Source organism: Urocitellus parryii, chromosome 9 (assembly GCF_045843805.1).
Source record: "Urocitellus parryii isolate mUroPar1 chromosome 9, mUroPar1.hap1, whole genome shotgun sequence".
Lineage (NCBI taxonomy): Eukaryota > Metazoa > Chordata > Mammalia > Rodentia > Sciuridae > Urocitellus > Urocitellus parryii.
In genome coordinates, this window is record NC_135539.1 from 5,579,903 (window position 1) to 5,599,048 (window position 19,146).

At 53.0% G+C, this 19,146-nt stretch overlaps 2 protein-coding genes across 4 annotated transcripts in view; both read left to right on the plus strand.

The window, feature by feature from the left end:
• Positions 1 to 9,195, plus strand: part of Coro7 (coronin 7) — a 55,970-nt gene extending 46,775 nt beyond the window's left edge. The window contains exons 10-28 of one of the 2 annotated variants that reach the window (XM_026385277.2): positions 1,137 to 1,191; positions 1,612 to 1,669; positions 1,747 to 1,892; positions 1,969 to 2,061; positions 2,249 to 2,380; positions 3,023 to 3,149; positions 3,540 to 3,715; positions 4,224 to 4,332; positions 4,448 to 4,534; positions 4,613 to 4,755; positions 4,829 to 4,933; positions 5,008 to 5,093; positions 5,795 to 5,936; positions 6,024 to 6,113; positions 6,902 to 7,018; positions 7,268 to 7,403; positions 7,750 to 7,841; positions 8,370 to 8,456; positions 8,587 to 9,195. In XM_026385277.2, coding sequence (XP_026241062.2) covers positions 1,137 to 1,191; positions 1,612 to 1,669; positions 1,747 to 1,892; positions 1,969 to 2,061; positions 2,249 to 2,380; positions 3,023 to 3,149; positions 3,540 to 3,715; positions 4,224 to 4,332; positions 4,448 to 4,534; positions 4,613 to 4,755; positions 4,829 to 4,933; positions 5,008 to 5,093; positions 5,795 to 5,936; positions 6,024 to 6,113; positions 6,902 to 7,018; positions 7,268 to 7,403; positions 7,750 to 7,841; positions 8,370 to 8,456; positions 8,587 to 8,592 — 1,987 coding nt within the window. In that variant the 3' untranslated portion in view covers positions 8,593 to 9,195. Of the gene's footprint in view, positions 1 to 1,136; positions 1,192 to 1,611; positions 1,670 to 1,746; positions 1,893 to 1,968; positions 2,062 to 2,248; positions 2,381 to 3,022; positions 3,150 to 3,539; positions 3,716 to 4,223; positions 4,333 to 4,447; positions 4,535 to 4,612; positions 4,756 to 4,828; positions 4,934 to 5,007; positions 5,094 to 5,794; positions 5,937 to 6,023; positions 6,114 to 6,901; positions 7,019 to 7,267; positions 7,404 to 7,749; positions 7,842 to 8,369; positions 8,457 to 8,586 lie in introns of those variants that run through there. The other variant, XM_026385278.2, reaches the window with a different exon arrangement.
• Positions 9,196 to 11,335: 2,140 nt separating this feature from the next.
• Positions 11,336 to 18,865, plus strand: Pam16 (presequence translocase associated motor 16). Of its 2 annotated transcripts, XM_026385281.2 has the most exons (6): positions 11,336 to 11,443; positions 16,156 to 16,240; positions 17,065 to 17,201; positions 17,548 to 17,613; positions 18,070 to 18,200; positions 18,690 to 18,865. In XM_026385281.2, exons 1-5 carry the CDS (start codon positions 11,441 to 11,443, stop codon positions 18,154 to 18,156), a joined length of 378 nt encoding a protein of 125 aa, XP_026241066.1. In that variant the 5' UTR covers positions 11,336 to 11,440; the 3' UTR covers positions 18,157 to 18,200; positions 18,690 to 18,865. The 2 variants fall into 2 exon arrangements, with proteins under 2 accessions (XP_026241066.1, XP_026241065.1); XM_026385280.2 differs by lacking the exon at positions 18,690 to 18,865 and having other exon boundaries at positions 18,070 to 18,223.
• Positions 18,866 to 19,146: the final 281 nt, after the last annotated feature.

Here is a 19,146-nt window from a genome sequence, read left to right on the forward strand (position 1 = left end):
CATGTGCTGGCCGGGTGAGGACTGGGTAGGCCAGCTGCTCAAGGGAACGCATGATTGTGAATGAACAAGTGAATGAAGTCCTGTGGGAGCCACTGAAGGGGACCTGGTGCCAGCCTCAGCACGGAGCACCCCGGGTCACACCAGCTCTGTCCCCACTCACCCCTACCATCACAGCAGGCAGTGGCCAGGCCAGGTCTTGAAGGGCAGTGCTGAGCCTGGTTCACCCTGTTGGCCTGAGGTAATCAGGAGTCTGTGTTACTCACAGGTGACCCACTCAGGGCACTCCAGGAAGCTGTGGAGACACCCAGGTACCCACCCAGCGCCCCAGCCCACTGTGTGGCTCCTGGCAGGGTGGGGAGAGGAGGGGCGCAGGGGAGGGGAAGGCTGGGCACCTTGTCATCTGGGTGAGGGACAGTGACAACTGCCACGGCCAAATTACGGCAGGGATAGGGTACAGTCTGGGGGGTGAGGGTCCCCAGAGACCGGAAAGTGAGACCAAGAGCAAGAGACAGAGGTGGCACCTTCCAGTTCCCCTGGGTGCTCCCCTGGGTGCTGAGGTCTAGAAGGCAGCCCTCGCCCTGATGGCTGCAGAGGGCTTCCCCGGAGCCCAGGGAAGGGCGTGCAGACCCCTGAGCAACGACAGGCATTTGGCCAAGGCTGAGCCTGGCACTCAGTGGGTAGGGGTCTGGGGCTTCGTGCCCACCCTCTGTATTCCCATGGAGAAGGATGTGCTTGGTTCTGGGGGAGTCTCTGCTTCTAGCTTCACCCCCTCTTCCTCCCTGGCAGTGCTGGTCTGGTGTCTAGGTGACTGAGGGGTAGGGGAGAGGGGATGGAATCCGTGTGGGGTCTTTTTGGAAAACCCCGGAGTAGAGGTTGGATCTGAGGTGCCTAGGCCTAGCACAAGTCTGGCTGGGAACCAGGTGGACAGGTGGGGGACCCAGGGAAGGGTGGGTTGTGCTTGGTGTGCGGGCAGCACATGGAGAGGAAGTGGAGGGTCCTACGGGACACAGCAGGAGCAGCGAAATGGCTCCTAGTTACTGTGGAACCCTTCCAGGTACCCTGTCTGGGGTCATGAGGCACACAGCCCTCCTTCCTTGCCTTACCCATCAGTCTGCCCACTGGTCCTCTCTCCCCAGGTCTCTCATGCCCCTGTTGGACCCAGACTCTGGGCTCCTGGTCCTGGCAGGAAAGGTGAGTAAGAAAGATACATCTGGGTTCTTCTGTCATTGTCCCTCACCCAGAGGGACACATTCTGGTCCCTGGGCTTATAAGGTCCACCTCGCTGTCCCTGACAGAAGAGGAACTTGAGCTTGAACGCTGGCTCAGCCCTGAGGGTCCCCCTGCCAGGTGCATGTTCACCTGGGTTGCCAAGATGATGTCTCAGCATGCAGTCTATGTCCCATAAGTGCTGTTGTACACTCCCAGTGTCACCACTGAAGGTGATGATGTGCAGATGAGGGACAGTCTGCCAAGGACTCAGCTTGACACCCAGCTCATAGCAATCAATCTCCTAGATGGCCACCATGGGTCTGTGGCTCAGGTCCCTGGGGAGCAACAAGGGTGAGAGCCAGGTATGGTCAGTGAGAGGGACTCAGGCTGGGCTTCTTTCAGGGCGAGCGTCAGCTGTACTGCTACGAGGTCACCCTGCAGCAGCCAGCACTGAGCCCAGGTGAGCTCATTTCTTCCCATTCTGCCATCCCCCTTCCTCTTCCCTCCCTGACTGTCTTCCCGTGTTGTCCTTGACAGTGACCCAGTGTGTTCTGGAGAGTGTGCTGCGGGGTGCAGCTCTTGTTCCCCGTCGGGCACTGGCTGTCATGAGCTGCGAGGTGCTCCGAGTCCTGCAGCTGAGCGACACAGCCATCATACCCATTAGCCACCATGTGCCCCGAAAGGTGAGGGGGTGCCCAGGCAGGGGACTTGGGCCTGGGACACTTGGGCCTCACTGGCTGCCTGCCTGTCCATCACCAGGCTGTGGAATTCCACGAGGACCTGTTCCCAGATACTGCCGGCTGTGTGCCTGCCTCTGACCCCCACACCTGGTGGGCCGGGAGCAATCAGCAGGTAGGGTCATGCCTGATTCCACCAGCCCCTGGAAGCCCCTCAATTTGGCTGGGCCCTGACTTGCTGGCCCTGTCAGTGACCCTTGAACCCAGTTTACCCCTCCAGAGATTGTATTCCCACCTGGCAGCCTATGCCCCCCCACCATGGCCCATACCTACCACTGCCTCAAATGCTAACCTCTCCACAGGTGCAGAAGGTCAGCCTCAACCCGGCCCATCCGCCCCACCCCAGATTCACTTCCCTCTTGGTGCCTGCTACGGAGGCCCCCCCTGACACAGTCCAGTTTGCAGAGGCGCCCAGGGCTGATGCAGACCCAGCTGTAAGTACCAGGCTGCTCCCGTCCCACAGCCAGCAGGGGGCTGCAGTGGGTGCCCGGGTGAAATCAGCACTAGGTGTGTTGTGTCTCTCTGTCTGGTGATCTTTATTGTCCTTTCTAATTATCAAGAATGACAGGAAGGCTGGGGATATAGCTCAGTTGATAGAGTGCTTGCCTCACACAGACCCTGGGTTCAATCCCCAGTACCACCAAAAAAAAAAAAAAAAAAAAGAATAACAGGAAAAAAAATAAAAACAAGAATGACAGAGGATTGCTTGCTGCATAAATAGAAAACTTGAGCCAACACTGAAGAATTGAGACTTCTCGCACAAACTGGATTTCTGGCTTTTCTTGAAACACTGGCAGCTCTAACTCACTGGCATATTCCCCCCACCCCACAAATCTGGGAGCCAGCAGCTGCCACCCGCTATCTTCATGGCCTAGAGCTTAGCCTGCCTCCTTTATCCATGTTACCCCAGCCTGTGCTCCCCCTGCCACTGTCCATGCCCACAGCAGTGCTTAGACCCAACCCAGTGTTCCACAGCCCAGAGGGCCCCCGAGCAGTGGCTCTGGAGTTGGGTGTCCCCTCTCTCTCTGGCTAGCGTGCCCAGGGACCCGCTGGCTGATCTGGGTCCTTCTCCCCAGGGGGGCTTCTCTTCCTCTCCCAGCTCCCTGACTTCGCCCTCCACACCCTCCAGCCTGGGGCCCTCACTCTCCAGCAGCAGTGGCATTGGGACTAGCCCCAGTCAGAGATCGCTGCAGAGCCTGCTGGGTAAGCACATCAGGGTACTGACTCTGTCTACTCTGTCCCTACCCATTCTCTTCTGTCCCCCAACTCTGAAGGGAGGCCTTATGTGGGGCACCCAGACTTGCAGCTCCTAGCAGAATCAATTGTCCTGTGAGCCACAGTAAAGCTGCTAAGGGTCATCTGTAAAACTAGAGGGTGGCCTGGAGCCCTGGATTCTGCTGAGATCCCTTTGGCTGCAGAGGAGCAAGGGCCAGCTTTCCAGGCAAGCTGTATGTGCTGCCTCTGCAGAGGCCTCCCCTGGGCACATGACAGGCACCTTCCCATAGTGAGGGTGGCAAGCAGCCAGGAGCCACAGCGCAAGGTGTGCAGACATGGCATCCTTACGCAAAGCTCTGTGTCCCTGCCACCTGCCAGGACCCAGTTCCAAGTTCCGCCACACTCAGGGTAGCGTCTTGCACCGAGACAGCCACATCACCAACCTTAAGGGACTCAGCCTCACCACACCTGGCGAGAGTGATGGCTTCTGCGCCAACCAGCTGCATGTGGCTGTGCCCCTGCTCAGCAGCGGAGGACAGGTGGCCGTGCTTGAGGTGAGGGATTCCACTCCACCAGGGCTGCTCCCCAGGTTCCTGAAGGTGGCAAGGATCCTAAGGGCATTAGTGACTGTCAACTCGCTGAGCGCAGACCATGTATCAGGCTCCTGCCAGCATGTCCCTTAGTCTTCCCAGCTGCCCTAAGCAGTGTGTACCATTCTTGTCCTCGTTTTTACAGATGAGGGTGAAGAGGTACAGAGAGGTTTAGTGATCTATCCAGGTCATACAACAGCGTAAGTGGAGCTGGGTTTGAACCCAGGCCACCTAAGCCCCAGGCCTGAACTCTTTCCACCACTCTGCACTGCTGCTCTTCACTTTTTGATGTCTCACACTTGGCATCGGGGGCTCAGAGCATGGGGTGGTTAAGGCAGAGAGCTTGGGTCACCGAGCAGTGGGGGCATCTGCTGCAGAGGGTGGGGACCCAGGCATGCTGTTGCTCTGCAGCACCTGGGACTGGCTCTCCTGCCTGGTTCTGATGGGCCATGGGGTGGGGCACCTCCTGCAGCTGAGGAAGCCTGGCCGCCTACCTGACACAGCGCTGCCCACGCTGCAGAATGGGGCAGCCGTGACTGATCTGGCCTGGGACCCTTTTGATCCCCACCGCCTCGCTGTGGGTAAGGAGGCTGGTTGCCTGGGCTTGAGGGAAGGTACTGGCCCTGGGTTCTGAGTGTTCTGGGGAGCCAGGGATCTTGGGCCCAGTAGTGAGGAGCTGCTGCTCTCTCTCCATAGCCGGGGAGGATGCCCGGATCAGACTGTGGCGAGTGCCCCCAGGGGGCCTGGAGAACATGCTCACCACACCTGAGGCTGTGCTCACAGGTCAGGAGGGCCTGGGTCGGGCTGGGTGAGGCACTGGCTTCCAAGGGGGCTCAGCCTCACCCCATTCCCCTTCCTCAGGTCACACAGAAAAGATCTACTCTTTGCGCTTCCACCCATTGGCAGCAGATGTTCTGGCTTCCTCTTCCTATGACCTCACCATTCGCATCTGGGACCTTCAGGCCAGGACTGAGCGGCTGAGGCTGCAGGGCCATCAGGACCAGGTAGGACAGCTGCAGGAATGGGGGCCTAACCATGGGGCAACAGGCTGCCTCTCACATCCCTGCCTGTCCCCAGATCTTTGGCCTGGCCTGGAGTCCTGATGGACAGCAGCTGGCCACTGTCTGCAAGGATGGGCGTGTGCGGGTTTATGAGCCCCGGAGTAGCCCTGAGCCCCTGCAGGTAAGCAAGTATACATGGCCTTTCGACCTGGTGTGAGGGACACTAGTTGTGCTTCATGTGCTGTATCTCAACAGGAAGGTCCAGGACCTGAAGGGGGCCGCGGAGCTCGCATTGTTTGGGTGTGTGATGGTCGCTGTCTATTGGTGTCTGGCTTTGACAGGTGAGGACTTAGAGACCACCATCCCCAGACTCTGGGCACCTGAGTCTCCTTTCCCCAAAGTAACAGACACCTTTCAGGCCTGAAAAATTTGTTCCTGCCCCTCAGTTACCGGGTGGTTGGGAGGGTAGTAGTAGAGGTTTGGGTGGATGGATGGATAAATGGATGGATGGATGATGGTAGATGGGTAGGTGGGTGGATGGGTGGATGAAGGCTGGTAAGGGAAAATGAGTCAATACGGAAGCCAGGAGGTGAGAGCCAGGCCCAGGAGCTCAGGCCTGATGGGGACCAGTTAAAGCCAGTTAGAGAGATCTGAGAGATGGTGCTTTGGAGGAAGGATCAGGAAGGGTCTCCCAAGGGAGGTATCATTTGATCTGGGGCTGCTGACCAAGATCTGGAAGACAGAGTATTTGAGCTCTGGGGAAAGGCCAGGAAGCTGCCCAGAATAGGGAGAAGTCTGGTCCTGGGAAGCTACAGTCGCTATGTGACAGGTGTTGGGGTCAGCCCTGTGCTGACGAGGGACAGTGGTATAGCCGGGGATGAGGGGGGAAGCAGAATGGTCAGTTGGGACATTGCCGCCCTGGCCAGGCCAGTTCTGGGCTGGACTCAGCTCTCACATTGCCTAGAATCAGGGTCTCTGTGGAAGTCTTCATCTTGCCCAGGCCCCTCCAACCCTAAGGGCCTGCCTCTGCCTCCTCTTGCAGCCAAAGTGAGCGCCAGCTCTTGCTGTATATGGCTGATGCCCTGGCAGGAGGCCCCTCAGCTGTGTTGGGTCTTGATGTAGCTCCCTCGACTCTCCTGCCCATCTACGACCCTGATACCAGCCTGGTGCTCCTCACTGGCAAGGTGGGCTGGAATGGTCAGGCAGGGTGTCGGGGACGGGTGGTGAAGCTAGCTACCTGTCACCTGCCCCATCTACCCTCTGTCCCCCAGGGTGACACCCGGGTGTTCCTGTACGAGCTGCTCTCTGAGGCCCCTTTCTTCCTGGAGTGCAATAGCTTCACATCTCCTGACCCACACAAGGTGAGGCCATCCTTGTACCTGATCCATCTCCTATCCCCAATGGGATCTTGGGGCTTCTCCGCCCCCTGGTGGCCATGTGGGGAAGTTAAGGAGCCTGTGAGGTCAGAGCTGGTTATGAAATATCCAGGAATTTTGATAGCTTGCTGCTATACTCAGCCATTATTAAAAGTTAAACTATTTTAAAGTTAAATAATATGAACCTGCAATATAAACCTACAAAAAATATATTAAAAACCAAAAGGATAGCCCGGTGCCTGGCACATGCCTATAATCCCAGTGACTCAGGGGGCTGATTCAGGAGGATTCTAAGTTTGGGGCCAACCTGGGCAACTTAGTGAGACCCTATCTCAAAATGAACAAATAATTGGGTAGTAGTTTAATAGTAGAACTTTTGCCTAGCATGCTTGAGGCCTTAGGTGGAATCCCTAGTACCACTAAGGGAGGGGGAAAAAAAAAAGAAAGAACTATTCTGATCACTTTCTAATTATCATACTAGATTTTACTATTACTTGTGCCATTGATTGTATCTGAGAGAGTTGAAATGTGCCATGATGGCATGCCACTATACATCTCTTCTCAACCCTGCATTTAATGAGTCAAGTTAGTAGCTTGAGATGGGCCATGGTGGGAGTTTGTACTCTGGAAACAGGCCAACCTTCATAGGGCCACCCGTTCACATTACCAGTACACCACTGTCCAGGGGGAGGCTGTGGTCCTACATAGGAATGTTGCTACACTGGGTGCCCAGGAGGAGCTTTTGGCTCTAGCTGTTACTCCTCTCCCCCCAGGGCTTCATCCTCCTACCCAAGACCGAGTGTGATGTGCGGGAAGTGGAGTTTGCCCGATGCCTGCGGCTGCGCCAAACCTCCCTGGAGCCTGTTGCTTTCCGCCTGCCCCGAGTCAGGGTGAGGTCGGGTCCAAGGATTCCAGCACCCAATGCCCTCTTCCCAGCACTGGCCAGGGACTTTAAAGTTCTATCTGGCTGTGCTTCCAAACCTTCCTGCTCTCTGCTCTTTGGGGATACTGGCCCCTTATTTGCTGCAATTTCAGAAGTTATGGATGCCCCAGCATGGGGGGTAAGGGTCACAGAGCTTGATATTGGTGTGTTCTAGGTCTTAGTCAATGTCTCAAGACAGTCCCTTCCCCCCCTGCAGAAAGAGTTCTTCCAGGACGATGTGTTCCCAGACACTGCTGTGAGCTGGGAGCCAGTGCTCAGTGCCGAGGCCTGGCTAGGAGGCACTAATGGACAGCCCCGACTACTCAGCCTGCAGCCCCCTGGCATGATCCCAGGTGGAGTAACAAGGGTTGGGGGGAGGAAGCAGGGGAGTCTGGGCAGGGCCTAGAGGAGGGGGCAGAGGCCCAAGTTCAATCCTTCATCATTGAGGACACACAGGACCTCCAGCTCTCTCAGGGATGGAGTGACCATGTCTTGAGACCCAATCTCTGAGCTCCTGGAGGGTAGTACCTATGTTTCCATCCCACATCCTACCCAACACACACCCTGGTCCCTGGTGCCTAGGGCAGTCCTCCTAAACAGAAACTTCACGAGCTGTTTATGCCACCTATCCCCTAGGGGCTGGCATCAAGCAGCCCCCACACAGGGGACTCTCTGATACCTGTCCTTGCCTCATCTCAGTGAGCCAAGCCCCCCGTGAAGCGCCTGCCCGGCGAGCCCCATCCTCAGCACAGTACCTGGAAGAGAAGTCAGATCAACAGAAGAAGGAAGAGGTAGGCAAGGGAGAGGGCTAGTTCTGCAGAGTGGATGGGGTCCTAGCTGTGTGTGGCTGTCCTTCATATCTCTAGTCCTGATCAGATGGGAGTTGTATCACACTGATCTCTGTGTCAGAGCTTGGTGGGGAGACCTTTCAGAGCCCTGCTGCTGACCTCCTGCTGCCCCCAGGCTACAGGAAGCCAGGGAAGGTAGGGAGAGCCCCTCTAAGCCCCACCAGGTTTGATCCAACTAAAACTGGAGGTTGGAGAGCCAAGTCCATTTGGGGCCCTGGTGTATGTTTGAGCTTTTTAGGCTATGTGCAGAGACAGCTGCATCTGAATCAAGTGCCACAGCCATGGTCTCTCTGTCTCTGATTCCCATCTCTTGTCTTTGTGTCTTCTTCAGTGAAAACCCATGAACTTTGCCACAACTCTAATTAAAATGGCTCTTTTCACAATACTGTCAGGGTTAAAACCATGGGATCTGATGCTCTTGAGGTCTGGAAGTCCTATTCCTTTCAACGCTTCTCTGATCCACTCTTGCAGCTGCTGAATGCCATGGTGGCAAAGCTAGGGAACCGGGAGGACCCGCTGCCCCAGGACTCTTTTGAAGGGGTGGATGAGGATGAGTGGGTAAGTGAGTGGCAAGGGAGACCAGCCTTCCTGACCAGCAGCACCATCCCTCCCAGACACACAGCAGCACACATACCCTTCCTTCCCAGACCCTCTTAACTCTCTCCCACTTCTTGGTTTATCACCCCAGGACTAGCCTGCCTACCAGTCACTTCTGGCCTCATCTGCTGCTGCCACCTCCTAGAACCACCTGGTGCCCTTGCACACCTCACATCTCTTCAACCTGGAAGATACCTCTCTGGCCTTGGCACGCCCCATCTCAGAAGCCTTGGTTTATTGCAGGCCTTGGGCACTTCCATGGTTGCTGGGCCTACTGCAACTCCCAGGGATTGTCTGTAATTCAGCTTTCTTTGGGACCAGCTGCTTGTCCTCAACCACCTGCTAGCATGTGGAACCAAAGGGCATGGGGTTGGGGTCAGTACCATGTCCCTGGGCAGGCCCTGGGCTCCCTGTCTCCCCTGCTCTTTCTGCTGACCTGGGCTGGTCCCAGCCTAGGCTGGTCTTAATCCAGCACCTTCAGGTACTACATGCCAACCCATCTTGCCTGCTTAATTGTTCCTATTAAGGGTGTTGGGGGCTGGCCCCCCACCAAGCCATTTGGAACAGCTCCAGCCTGAAGAACCTGGGACCAGTTGTCCTGCTTCCCAGGGTTGCAACCAGGAGAAGGGGGCCTCACCAAATCGATGGCCCAATTAGGGTAGTGTGAATCCTGCAAGGACCAACCTGCACATGCTTGGATGTTTTCAGCAATTAAATTTTTGTAAGCTGACCACCTCTTGTGCTATTCTTGTCTCTGGGATAGCTGGAAAGGGAAAGAGGACATGAATATGAGTGAGAGTGGTTGAATCTGTGCTCACCCTCATCCCAGCTCACTTTGTCCTTATGGCCTTTTAGCTGAAAGCTGCTGGGAGTTCATTCATTCAGCACTCAGGTGCCCAGCAGTACTCTGGTAGGTATTGAAACTGGAGAGCCCAGCAGGGTTGGGGTCTTTCAGTGAGCTTAAGCTTACTATAGCTTTGTTGTACAAGGGAAGTAGACTGTGCAGAAGAGCAGTGTGAAAGGAGCCATGGAGAAGATAACTATAAAAAAAGAAGTGGGGCTGGGGATACAGGTCAGTTGGTAGAGTGCTTGCCTCACATGCACAAGGCCCTGGGTTCAATCCCCAGCACAAAAAAAAAAAAAAAAAAAAAAGGAAGTGATTTGAATGCGGGGGCAAATAGGGTATTCAGAGGTCCAAGAAGTTGACTCCCATTTAAGCTGACACCTGAAGGAGCTTGCCACAGAGAATGCTACCAGAACATCTCTAACAAAAGGAAGGACAGCAGGAGTGCTGAGGGAAGAAGCAATTTTGAGAGCCTGAGGAAAGAAAGGGCAGTGCCAGAGCACAGTGTAGGCAGCCTGACTTCCATCTATTCTACAAATACTTGTGAGCACCTGCCACACTCCAGGCAGCCTTCCAGGTGGAGAATAGATACACAGCTTGCCCCCTGGGAATTTGCCTTCTAGTGGGAGGGAACAGACTATAAGCAATAAACATAAAAATAAAGGAACTATATGATACGGTAGAGGATGTAAAAGCCTCAGAAAAAAATAGAGGATGTCAGGGGGCTGGGGCTGTGGCTCAGTGGTAGTGCACTTGTGTTGCAGGTGTGAGGCACTGTCGATTCTCAACACCACATATAAAAAAATGAATAAAATAAAGGTCCATCAAACAATAAAAATATATATACATTTAAAAAAGTAAAGGGGATCAAGAGTGGAGGATAAAGCTGCGCATGGTAATACACACCTGTAATGCCAGCGACTCTGGAGGCTGAGGTGGGAGGATCGAAAGTTCAAAACCAGCCTCAGCAATTTAGCTGTCCATAGTTGCCCTAAGAAACTTAGCCATGGGGCTGGAGATGTGGCTCAGCAGTAGTGCGCTCGCCTGGCATGCGTGCGGCCCGGGTTCGATCCTCAGCACCACATACCAACAAAGATGTTGTGTCTGCCGAGAACTAAAAAATAAATATTAAAAATTCTCTCTCTCTCCTCTCTCACTCTCTCTTTAAAAAAAAAAAAAAAGAAACTTAGCCAGACCTTGTCTCAAAAAGATAAAAAGGGATGGGGATATGGCTCAGTGATAAAGTGCCTCTGGGTTCAATCTGCAGTACCAAAGAAAGGAAGGAATACCCAGCACTACCCCCCCCAAAAAAAAAATGAAGGAATAAGCAATAAGCCAGTCACAAAAGACACTTGTAGTATTGATTCCATTTTTGTGGAATGTCTTGAAGGGACAAATCCATAGGGACAAAATGCAGATGAATGGTTGTCAGGGCAGGGCGAGGATGACTGCTGGTGGGCAAGAAACTAAATGGTGGTGATTGTTGCACAGCTCTGTGAATATGCTCAAAGACACTGAATTGTGCACTTTAAAAGTGTGAGGTGTATGGTGTGTGAATTACATCTCAATAGAGAGAATGTAGGGCATGTCATAGTGGGGGACTCGGGGTGGGCTTCATTGACAAGGTGGCATTTGAGCACAGATTTGGGGGAGGAAATCAGCCTCTCAGATTACCAAACAGAAGGAATCTGGACTGAAATCTATTCTGAAGTTCCCAGTTTTCTTAGATATTCCCGAAAATTTGGCATCCTACCTCATATTATATTCGTTTATTTCACCTGATGTTTTCGTTTTAAATATTTTTGGCAAAACTAAGGGAAGAAACAGTCTTGGCGCCCCAGCTGGAGGGGCTGGGACCATCCATCGCCCGCCTGGTGATCCCCAGAGCCCAAGGGAGGTTCCGCCCACCGAAGGTCCCGCCCCTCCCGCCCCTCTTTCGTCACGACAGCGCTCCGTCGGGGCCGAGGTAACGCGCATGCCCAGCGCGGCCTCGCGCACGCGCTTTGCTGTCTCCTTTAACCTCTGACCCGCCGGCCGCCCTTGAGCCGGCGCGGCGGGGCCAGGAAGCGGGAGTCCGCGACCCCGAGGCAGAGCGGTCGCAATGGTGAGACCCGGGACGCGCCGCCGGGACAGGGAGGCTGGGGAGGGTGATGGGGCTCCGGCCGTGCTGAGGGCGCGCGTGCGGCGGGAAGCGGGGGTGGGGGGAGGCGGCCGGGTAACGCCGCCGGCGGAAGGCAGCGCACACCTACCTGGCTGACGCACGCGCCGGTCCTTGCCGTCGCCGCCCGAGAGCGAGCCTCCGCGGGCGACCGGAGGGGGCATGCGCACACCTGTTCCACGGAGGCCTCCCGGGAACTTTGAAAAGGCAGGTTCTTGAGCACCGTCCCTGGGAGTCGCGGAGTTGGTATCCGCCAGTCGATGACTTGAGGGACTCTATCCATAGGAAAGGAAAATGCTGTGGATAAGTATGATAGGAGGAGGCTGGGAAAGTTTCCCACCGGAGGTGGGCTGTTAGACGTCCAGCGACTCCCGCAGGGCCGGGACTTAGGCAGTGTCAGGAGGGAAGAGCACACGTGGAGAAGAAAAGTGTAAGAACTGATCTAGGAGTAGAGGGTGCATTTGCATTATGGGGAGAGGTGAAGGGGAGAATAAGGCGGAGAAGTTAGTTGAGGCCAGATGGAGAGATGTGAATGCCAAGTGGAGAACGGTGTGTGTATTGGGCAATGGCCAGAGCCCTTCCCCAGCTGAGAGGTTAGGAGGCATTTGGAAACCTTGTCTGGGAGCATAGAGTATAAGACTCCAGCCTTGTCTGAAGCGCAGCTGAGGGTGGTGTGGTTAAGTGTCCATTCCTGGGCAGCCACATTCATTCAAATGCAGATTGGGCTCTGGGCCCCTGTGGTCCTGGCCTTTTTCCTGCCTAGCTGTGATACCAGCAGCTGTTTGTAGAGGCCCTGGGTGACCATAGCCCCTTGCTAGCTCAGCATGTCCTTGAGAAGGAAGTGAGTCTTAGTGGCAGTCTGCTCACCAACCTGAGGGCCTGCAGCTGTGCCTTGAAGGAATGTAGCACATTTGTCAGAAAGCTGAGCTCCTTTCTTGATGTACTTTTAGTGGGATAATCCTTATTTCTGAGTGTCTCTTTAATATTACTTGTGGTACTTTGCCCTAACTTCAGGGCTGTGGTCTTGTATTTGCCATGTTGCTTTACAGAAGAAAAAGCCTATGTGCTGCCCGCTGTGGGTCCCAGGTTGGAGTCCTGTGGCTCTGACCTCTGCTGTCTGCCTACTGCTTGACCCAAAGTTGATTGCCAATGGTTGGTCTTCACTGGGACTTTCAGACCCAAGTATCAGTCAGTGTATTATGGGTTGTTTTAGGTCTTTCTAGGAGGGGCCTCGTCCAGTGGCACTTTGGATCACCTGCAGAGGCTGCAGCTTCCAGAGCTTTGCCCACCATGAATCCCCAGCTGTGAGCATGGCCTGACCCATAGTCAGTGTTCAGGGAATGTTTGGGTTGGAATAGGTGGATGAAAGTTGGCAGCACCACCTGATTGCCAGACCATTAACACCAAATTGGGTCTGGTCCCAAAGTAAAGCCAGCTGTTGAACTCTTGCTTCGGCCTGCCACTGTGGGTCCAGTTGGTTTTACATGCATTCCTTTATGGCTTTATGACTCTCCTATAAGGAATGTATTCTTTTCTTCATTTTGCAGATAAGAAAACAGGGTTTAGAGAAGTTGAGTAACTTGCCCAGGGACACCCAACTAGTGAGAAGCAAAGTTAGGTTTCCAGTCGAAGTGTCTCCCTAACTGCTTCCTGGCTCCCTGGGGAATACAGCATTTTGCAGCCTTCACCCCTGAGGAATCAAATGAACTGCTTTATTATAAACTTTGTTACTCCATACTGTCTAGCCATTGCCAAGTTTTGTGAAACAGCAGTAGTTAATGAAAAGCAACACTTACTGATCACCTACTGTATTATTAAGGTCCATGCCAGACACATTATAGGCATTATATAATCTCTGTGACAGCCCTATCATTGTCCTCATTTTATAGGTGAGGAAATAGGCTCAAAGGGATTGAGATCTTTTCCAGGGCCACACAGCCAGGATTTGGCCACAGGTGATCCCAGAGCCTTCTGTAACCACTATACCACACTCCTTCCCCAGTGGTTTGTAGGAGGTAACCCTGCAGGAACTTTGGTGGCCTCCATCTGCCCTCTATCCAGCTCCCTCCACCAGCCAGGGTAGCTGATGAAACTTTGTGGGCCAATCCTGCCTTCCCTGCAGTTGTAGAGCGTTCTGGACAGTAGAACCACAGGCTACCATGCCACTTTGATTGATTTATTTTTTTCATTTTTGGCCCTTGGATTTAACCAAGGAATACTAAACCACTGAGCTACATCCCCAGCCCTTTTTATTTTTTATTTCGAGACAGATCTCACTAACATGCATAGGGCCTTGCTAAATTGCTGAGGCTGGCCTTGAATTTATAATCCCTCTGACCTCTGGGTCTCTGGTATTACAGGCATATGCAACCATACCCAGCACAACTTTGATTTACAACATGGAGGACATGGTTAGGGAAGTTTCCCAGTTACAGCCTTGGTGTTTTTGTTTTCTATTTTGGGGTACTGGAGCTTGAACCCAGGGCTTTGTGCATACTAACCAAGGACTCTATCACTGAGGTATAGCCAGCTGTCAGCCTTTTTTTTTTTTTTTTAGTTGTAGACGGACATAATATCTTTATTTTATTTATTTTTTATGTGGTGCTGAGGATCAAACTCAGTGCCTCACGCATGCAAGACAAGCGCTCTACCACTGAGCTACAATCCCAGCCCAGTCTTTCCTCTTAATGTGCATTATTTAGCAATGGTTATTGGCCTCAGCAGAAAAGTAACCAGTGATTACAAGACTATGTTAAGCCTCTGGCAGCAGAGGACAGAGGCTTTGGGGTGGGAGGTGAGATCACCCAAGGGGTTTTTCAGGCTCAGGGAACCTCTGGAGGTAGTGACTGCCCTGTCATGCAAGGCCAGTATTCCACCTGAGAGCCTGTAGCTTTTAGGCAAGGAGGACAGAAGACAGGTGAGATTACACAGTCAGCAAGCACACTGCTATTCTTCCTACACCTCCAGTACAGCTGGCTGCAGTCTTACCTTTGATTACATGAGGGTCTTCTTTAGGCTTTACTTTCTTGTATGAAATCCAGAACTTATGAAATTTCCACCTACTTGTGAAATGCAAATCAAATTCTGTTTATTCATTCCCCTGATGGCCCATAATCACATCCCTTCTGTTAGGGAAGGGCAAGGCCTTGAAAGCCAAACTAGGTCACTTCTGGAGTCCGAATTCCACTGGAATCTGACAGCCCCTGCCCCTCTTTGGCTTCTGGATCAGTTTGCTTAGTCACCCTGCCTTATCTTGGGATTTTTGTGAGGCAGCAGCCCGCAGCTACCTTGTCACATAGCGCCAGCTCTGGTTCCTTCTCCCTCACTCAAGTACTAGCTGCCTGTCCTTGGTCACTAAGCCCTTTGAGTTATTGGGATTATGTGGCACAAACAATAGAACATGTTTGGCACAGTGCCTGGCACACAAGCTCAATCAGTACTTGCTGACCAAGGGGAACCCTAACCACAGGAAAGTACAAAGAAGAAAGGGCAACTTACTTGACTCTGCCACATGAACACTGTTAACCCATTGTGAGCAGTCTCCTGTGTCCTCTGTGCAACCCTGTTTGTACCATTTCATGGACACAAGATCATTTTTTATACATGTTGCCTATGTTATCTGCATGTCACAATATAGTCTATAAATTTTCCCATGTCATATGCCTTTCTGTTCTTACCTCTGGCTGCTCCCAGGATGTATCTTATTCCCCTACCCTGTTCCTCTGCTTCAGAGTCCTAAGAGTCCCATCACGATTCTGTCTGCTCTTCAGAACCTAGCCAGGAGAAGCATCATCTTCTCCCAGAACCTCTCTCATTGCTCAATGTTCCCTCTACTGACTGAGCGTCTGGTTGTGTCTTAGTGAGGTATGTCTGAGGCATGCTGAATCATAGTCTGGGGTCTGTATAACCTTGCTGTGCTGCAATTGATTTCCATGTCAGGCCATGTAAGTATGTGGCCAGCTCAAGACAGGGACCAGGCTCCGTGTGTGCTGTGCAGTGGGTGGCATAGACTCTGGCTAGTGTTTGAAGGAGTAGGCGAACCAGTGGCTGAACAAATGAACTAGCCCTACTCTTGATAATCAAAAGGTCCTTCCTGTGATTGTATAACTACCCTCCTAATGGGCCTTTAGCTCCTGAAGCTGGAGACTGTATATTCTAAGTAGACCTGTGGTAACTTTTTGTTGTATTGAATGGAATGAGCTCCAAGTCATAGGACTTTATGGTTAGAATGGGTCTGAATTTCCCCACTGGTAAAAAGAAGGTTGGACCAGATAATCTGAGAAGCACAGGAAGAGTCATTGTCAGTTCTGGGATAGAGGGTGAATTGGTAACAGGTCTGGGACTGTCCCTGTGTTCTGGATCCCAGGCCACGGTGTTTCTTACTAACGTCAGTGCCCTCCATCCCCTGTAGCCACATTGCTTTGGTTTTTCTCTGACTTTCCCGAAGGTCAAGGGGGACCAGTCTGCCTCTGGAGACTCCAGTAAGTATCTGAAGCCACCCCAAGCAGAAGCTTTTTATCAGGGCACTTTGGAGAAGGTGGCCTGTGGCTGCAGTGCTATACACCATACTCTCAGTTCCTCAGCAGCCATCTCCAGACTCCTCACTTTTCAGGCCCTGAGAATGCAGCCTTCTAACCAGATGCCTACTCTGCCCACAGGCCAAGTACCTGGCCCAAATCATTGTGATGGGCGCACAGGTGGTAGGCAGAGCCTTTGCTCGGGCCCTGCGGCAGGAGTTTGCAGGTAAGCATGGGCCCCTCTCTCCTGAGTTGAGAGCTTCTGCCCAGGTCAGATCTTCCTTGGTAGCTCAGCCTGGTCATAAATGCAGTGATTCCCTCCACGATAAAGCATTCTGTGGCTTGGGTGGCTTGGGGCACTCTTTTGTGGTAGCAGGTAAGGCCAGACTTTGGGACCTTCCCATGTGAGAGAGGTTTATGTCCAGTGAGACTTGGTTAACATGAATATCCTGGTCAGGAGCTGGCAAACTGGCCCACTTGACCATCTGTTTTTGTAAATTAAGTTTTCCTGGAACATAGCCACATCCTCTGGCTGCTATCAGGGAGAACTGAGTAATTCCAATGCAGGTGAAATTGACCAAATTTAAAATATTTTCTATCTGACTCTGTAAGGAAATGTTTACTGGCTTCTGATTTTAGTGTCACTAGAGGCAAGCTTGCTTTGGTGGTCTGGGTGCTGGCTGGGCAGCCAGGTCCCAGCAGAACTATTGCTCCTCCCTTGGCCACAGCTTCACTCTGCCTGGTCCCCAATTTGCTCTGCCCCTAGGACCAGAGGTAGGGGGAGAAGGGGACTAGGTCAGCTCATGATCTAGTAGGGGACCATAACCCAGGCTCGATGGTCAGACCTTGTCCTCCAGTAAGGCTTGTCTGTCCTTACTTTCCTGCCCCCTCCCCCAAAAGAAACCAGTCCTGGAGAAGAGCTACTCCTGGCCACTTCTGTTCCTGTATGTCTCCTCTGTGCCACCTGGCAGGGGTGAGCCACCCATCCGGAAGGCTCAGGGGGAGCTTTGGGCCATGGAGGGCTGAGCGATCACCCATGTGTCCACACAGCCAGCCGAGCCGCAGCTGATGCCCGGGGACGAGCTGGGCACCAGTCTGCAGCTGCATCCAACCTCTCTGGCCTCAGTCTTCAGGAGGCCCAGCAGATTCTCAACGTCTCCAAACTGAGTCCCGAGGAGGTCCAGAAGGTAAGGCCGTAAGACTGGGGTAGGGGAGGCTTGGCAGAAGTGGGTAAGTGTAGTGGGTCTGACTGAAGCCAGCTGGGACTCCCACTGAGGAAGCCACTGTTGTTTGTTAAGTTTTAGGCCCCAGGCAGGGCAGTTGCAGAGGCAGAGCTGTTGGCAGTAGCAGCCAAGCTGTCCCTCTATGGGCATCTGTCCTGTCTCTGCCCCTTTAGGTCATAGCAGCCTCCTGGGTTGCACAGTGTGGCATATGGGGTGTAGAGGTCAGGCCCTTTAACTTCCCTTATCGTCAGCTTCTCCTGGTGTCTCATTCAGAGTTTGCAGTCTGCTCTCCGTCTCCTCTCCCCTGTAGAACTATGAACATCTGTTTAAGGTGAATGATAAATCCGTGGGCGGCTCCTTCTACCTACAGTCCAAGGTAAGTGCTCTTTGATTCTTCAAGGATAAGCCACATACCTCCTCTCCTCAGTTGGGACCCCTGGCAGGGCAGCTGGCAGTTAGGGAGTTGGCAGGTAGTAAGTGAGGTATGCCAGGCCTTTCCCTGGTGCCCTAGCCTCAGAGAGGACACCCACTCCCTCAAATTGCCACTCCTCTGGCTGCCTCAGTTCTGTAGGGCTCAGCTGAAGGGACAGTGGCCCTCCCAGCATTCAGAACTTGAAGGAGCAGGAGCAGCCACTGGTGGTATGTACCGGACCAGCACTGGTCTACTGGTGCAGAAACCCAGCACTGGTCTACTGGTGCAGAAACCGGGCTCCTGTGGAGGAGGACTGCCCTCCAGAAAGGTAGCCTGAGCCAGGAAATGAAGAATCCTGTCTGTAGGTGAGGGGCAAAAGGTAGAGGTTCTGCCGAGCCCTGATCTTTCACCTCCTTCCAGGTTGTCCGGGCAAAGGAGCGCCTGGATGAGGAACTCAGAATCCAGGCCCAGGAGGAGAAAGAGAAAGAGCAGGTGCCCAGAACGTGACCATGCAGCTCTCCTCTCCCTGCCACCTCTTAACTTATAGCTTGGTAATAAATCTCTTCCGTGTTTCTCCTGTGCATGTATCCCATTTGCAGGAGGCCAGTTGCTCTTCCTGCCTATTGTGGGGACAACAGCTAACAGCCTCAGGAGCTGGGTTCAGGTAGTGAGATTGTTGAGCAGTCCCACCATGTAAGAGCCTGCCTGAGGGGTCATACAGCTGCTCCTGCTCCCATGGCACCTAGTTCCCTTCCCTCCCTTGCATCCTGCCAGATGGAAACCCATTACCATCCCACAGGTCTTTTCCTGCCCCACCCTCAGGGTGAAAGCCCCTGGCCCAGGCTTCGATGTGATGTTTTTGGTGAGCTGGGCAGAATGCTCCCATACATGACTGAGGGAGAACCTTGGCCAGCCTATCCCTGGACCAAGGCATGGCTCACCAGTCATAGCAGGTTAGGGATCTGAACCTTGTAATGCTTACTCCAGAATCTTCCATCTCTGCTCCTCAGAACCCGACCCTCACGCTTCTTTCCTTCCAGTTCCCGGCTGGGCTGACCTGCTTTCAGCCTCACATTGAGGCTGGCACCTAAAGGCTGAAGAGAAACCCCAGATCAGGGGCTTTAGGTAATATTGTTGGGAGACCCCAAAGCTGAGCACAGAGACAGACAGTCTAAGGTCAGCCCCGTTCCTAGCTTGTTCATGACACAGAAACCATCTTTGCAACTCACTTTTATTGTTTCTTTATAAACTTCCTCTCACATGGAGGAATATATTGTTATAGTCATTAGCTTATCTCTTTTTTAAACTCTATGCTAACAGCAATGGAGCCAAGAGGAGGAAAAACATAAGCTACAATAGAAAGGCACTTAGAACCTGTTAAAATACTGATATCCTGGAATGTGCAACAATAAACCAACAACAACGAAAAGTATACTGGCCCTTCCAAGCCTGGTCTATCACCAAATCACATGCTGAGCTAATGTCACCTTCCAGTGC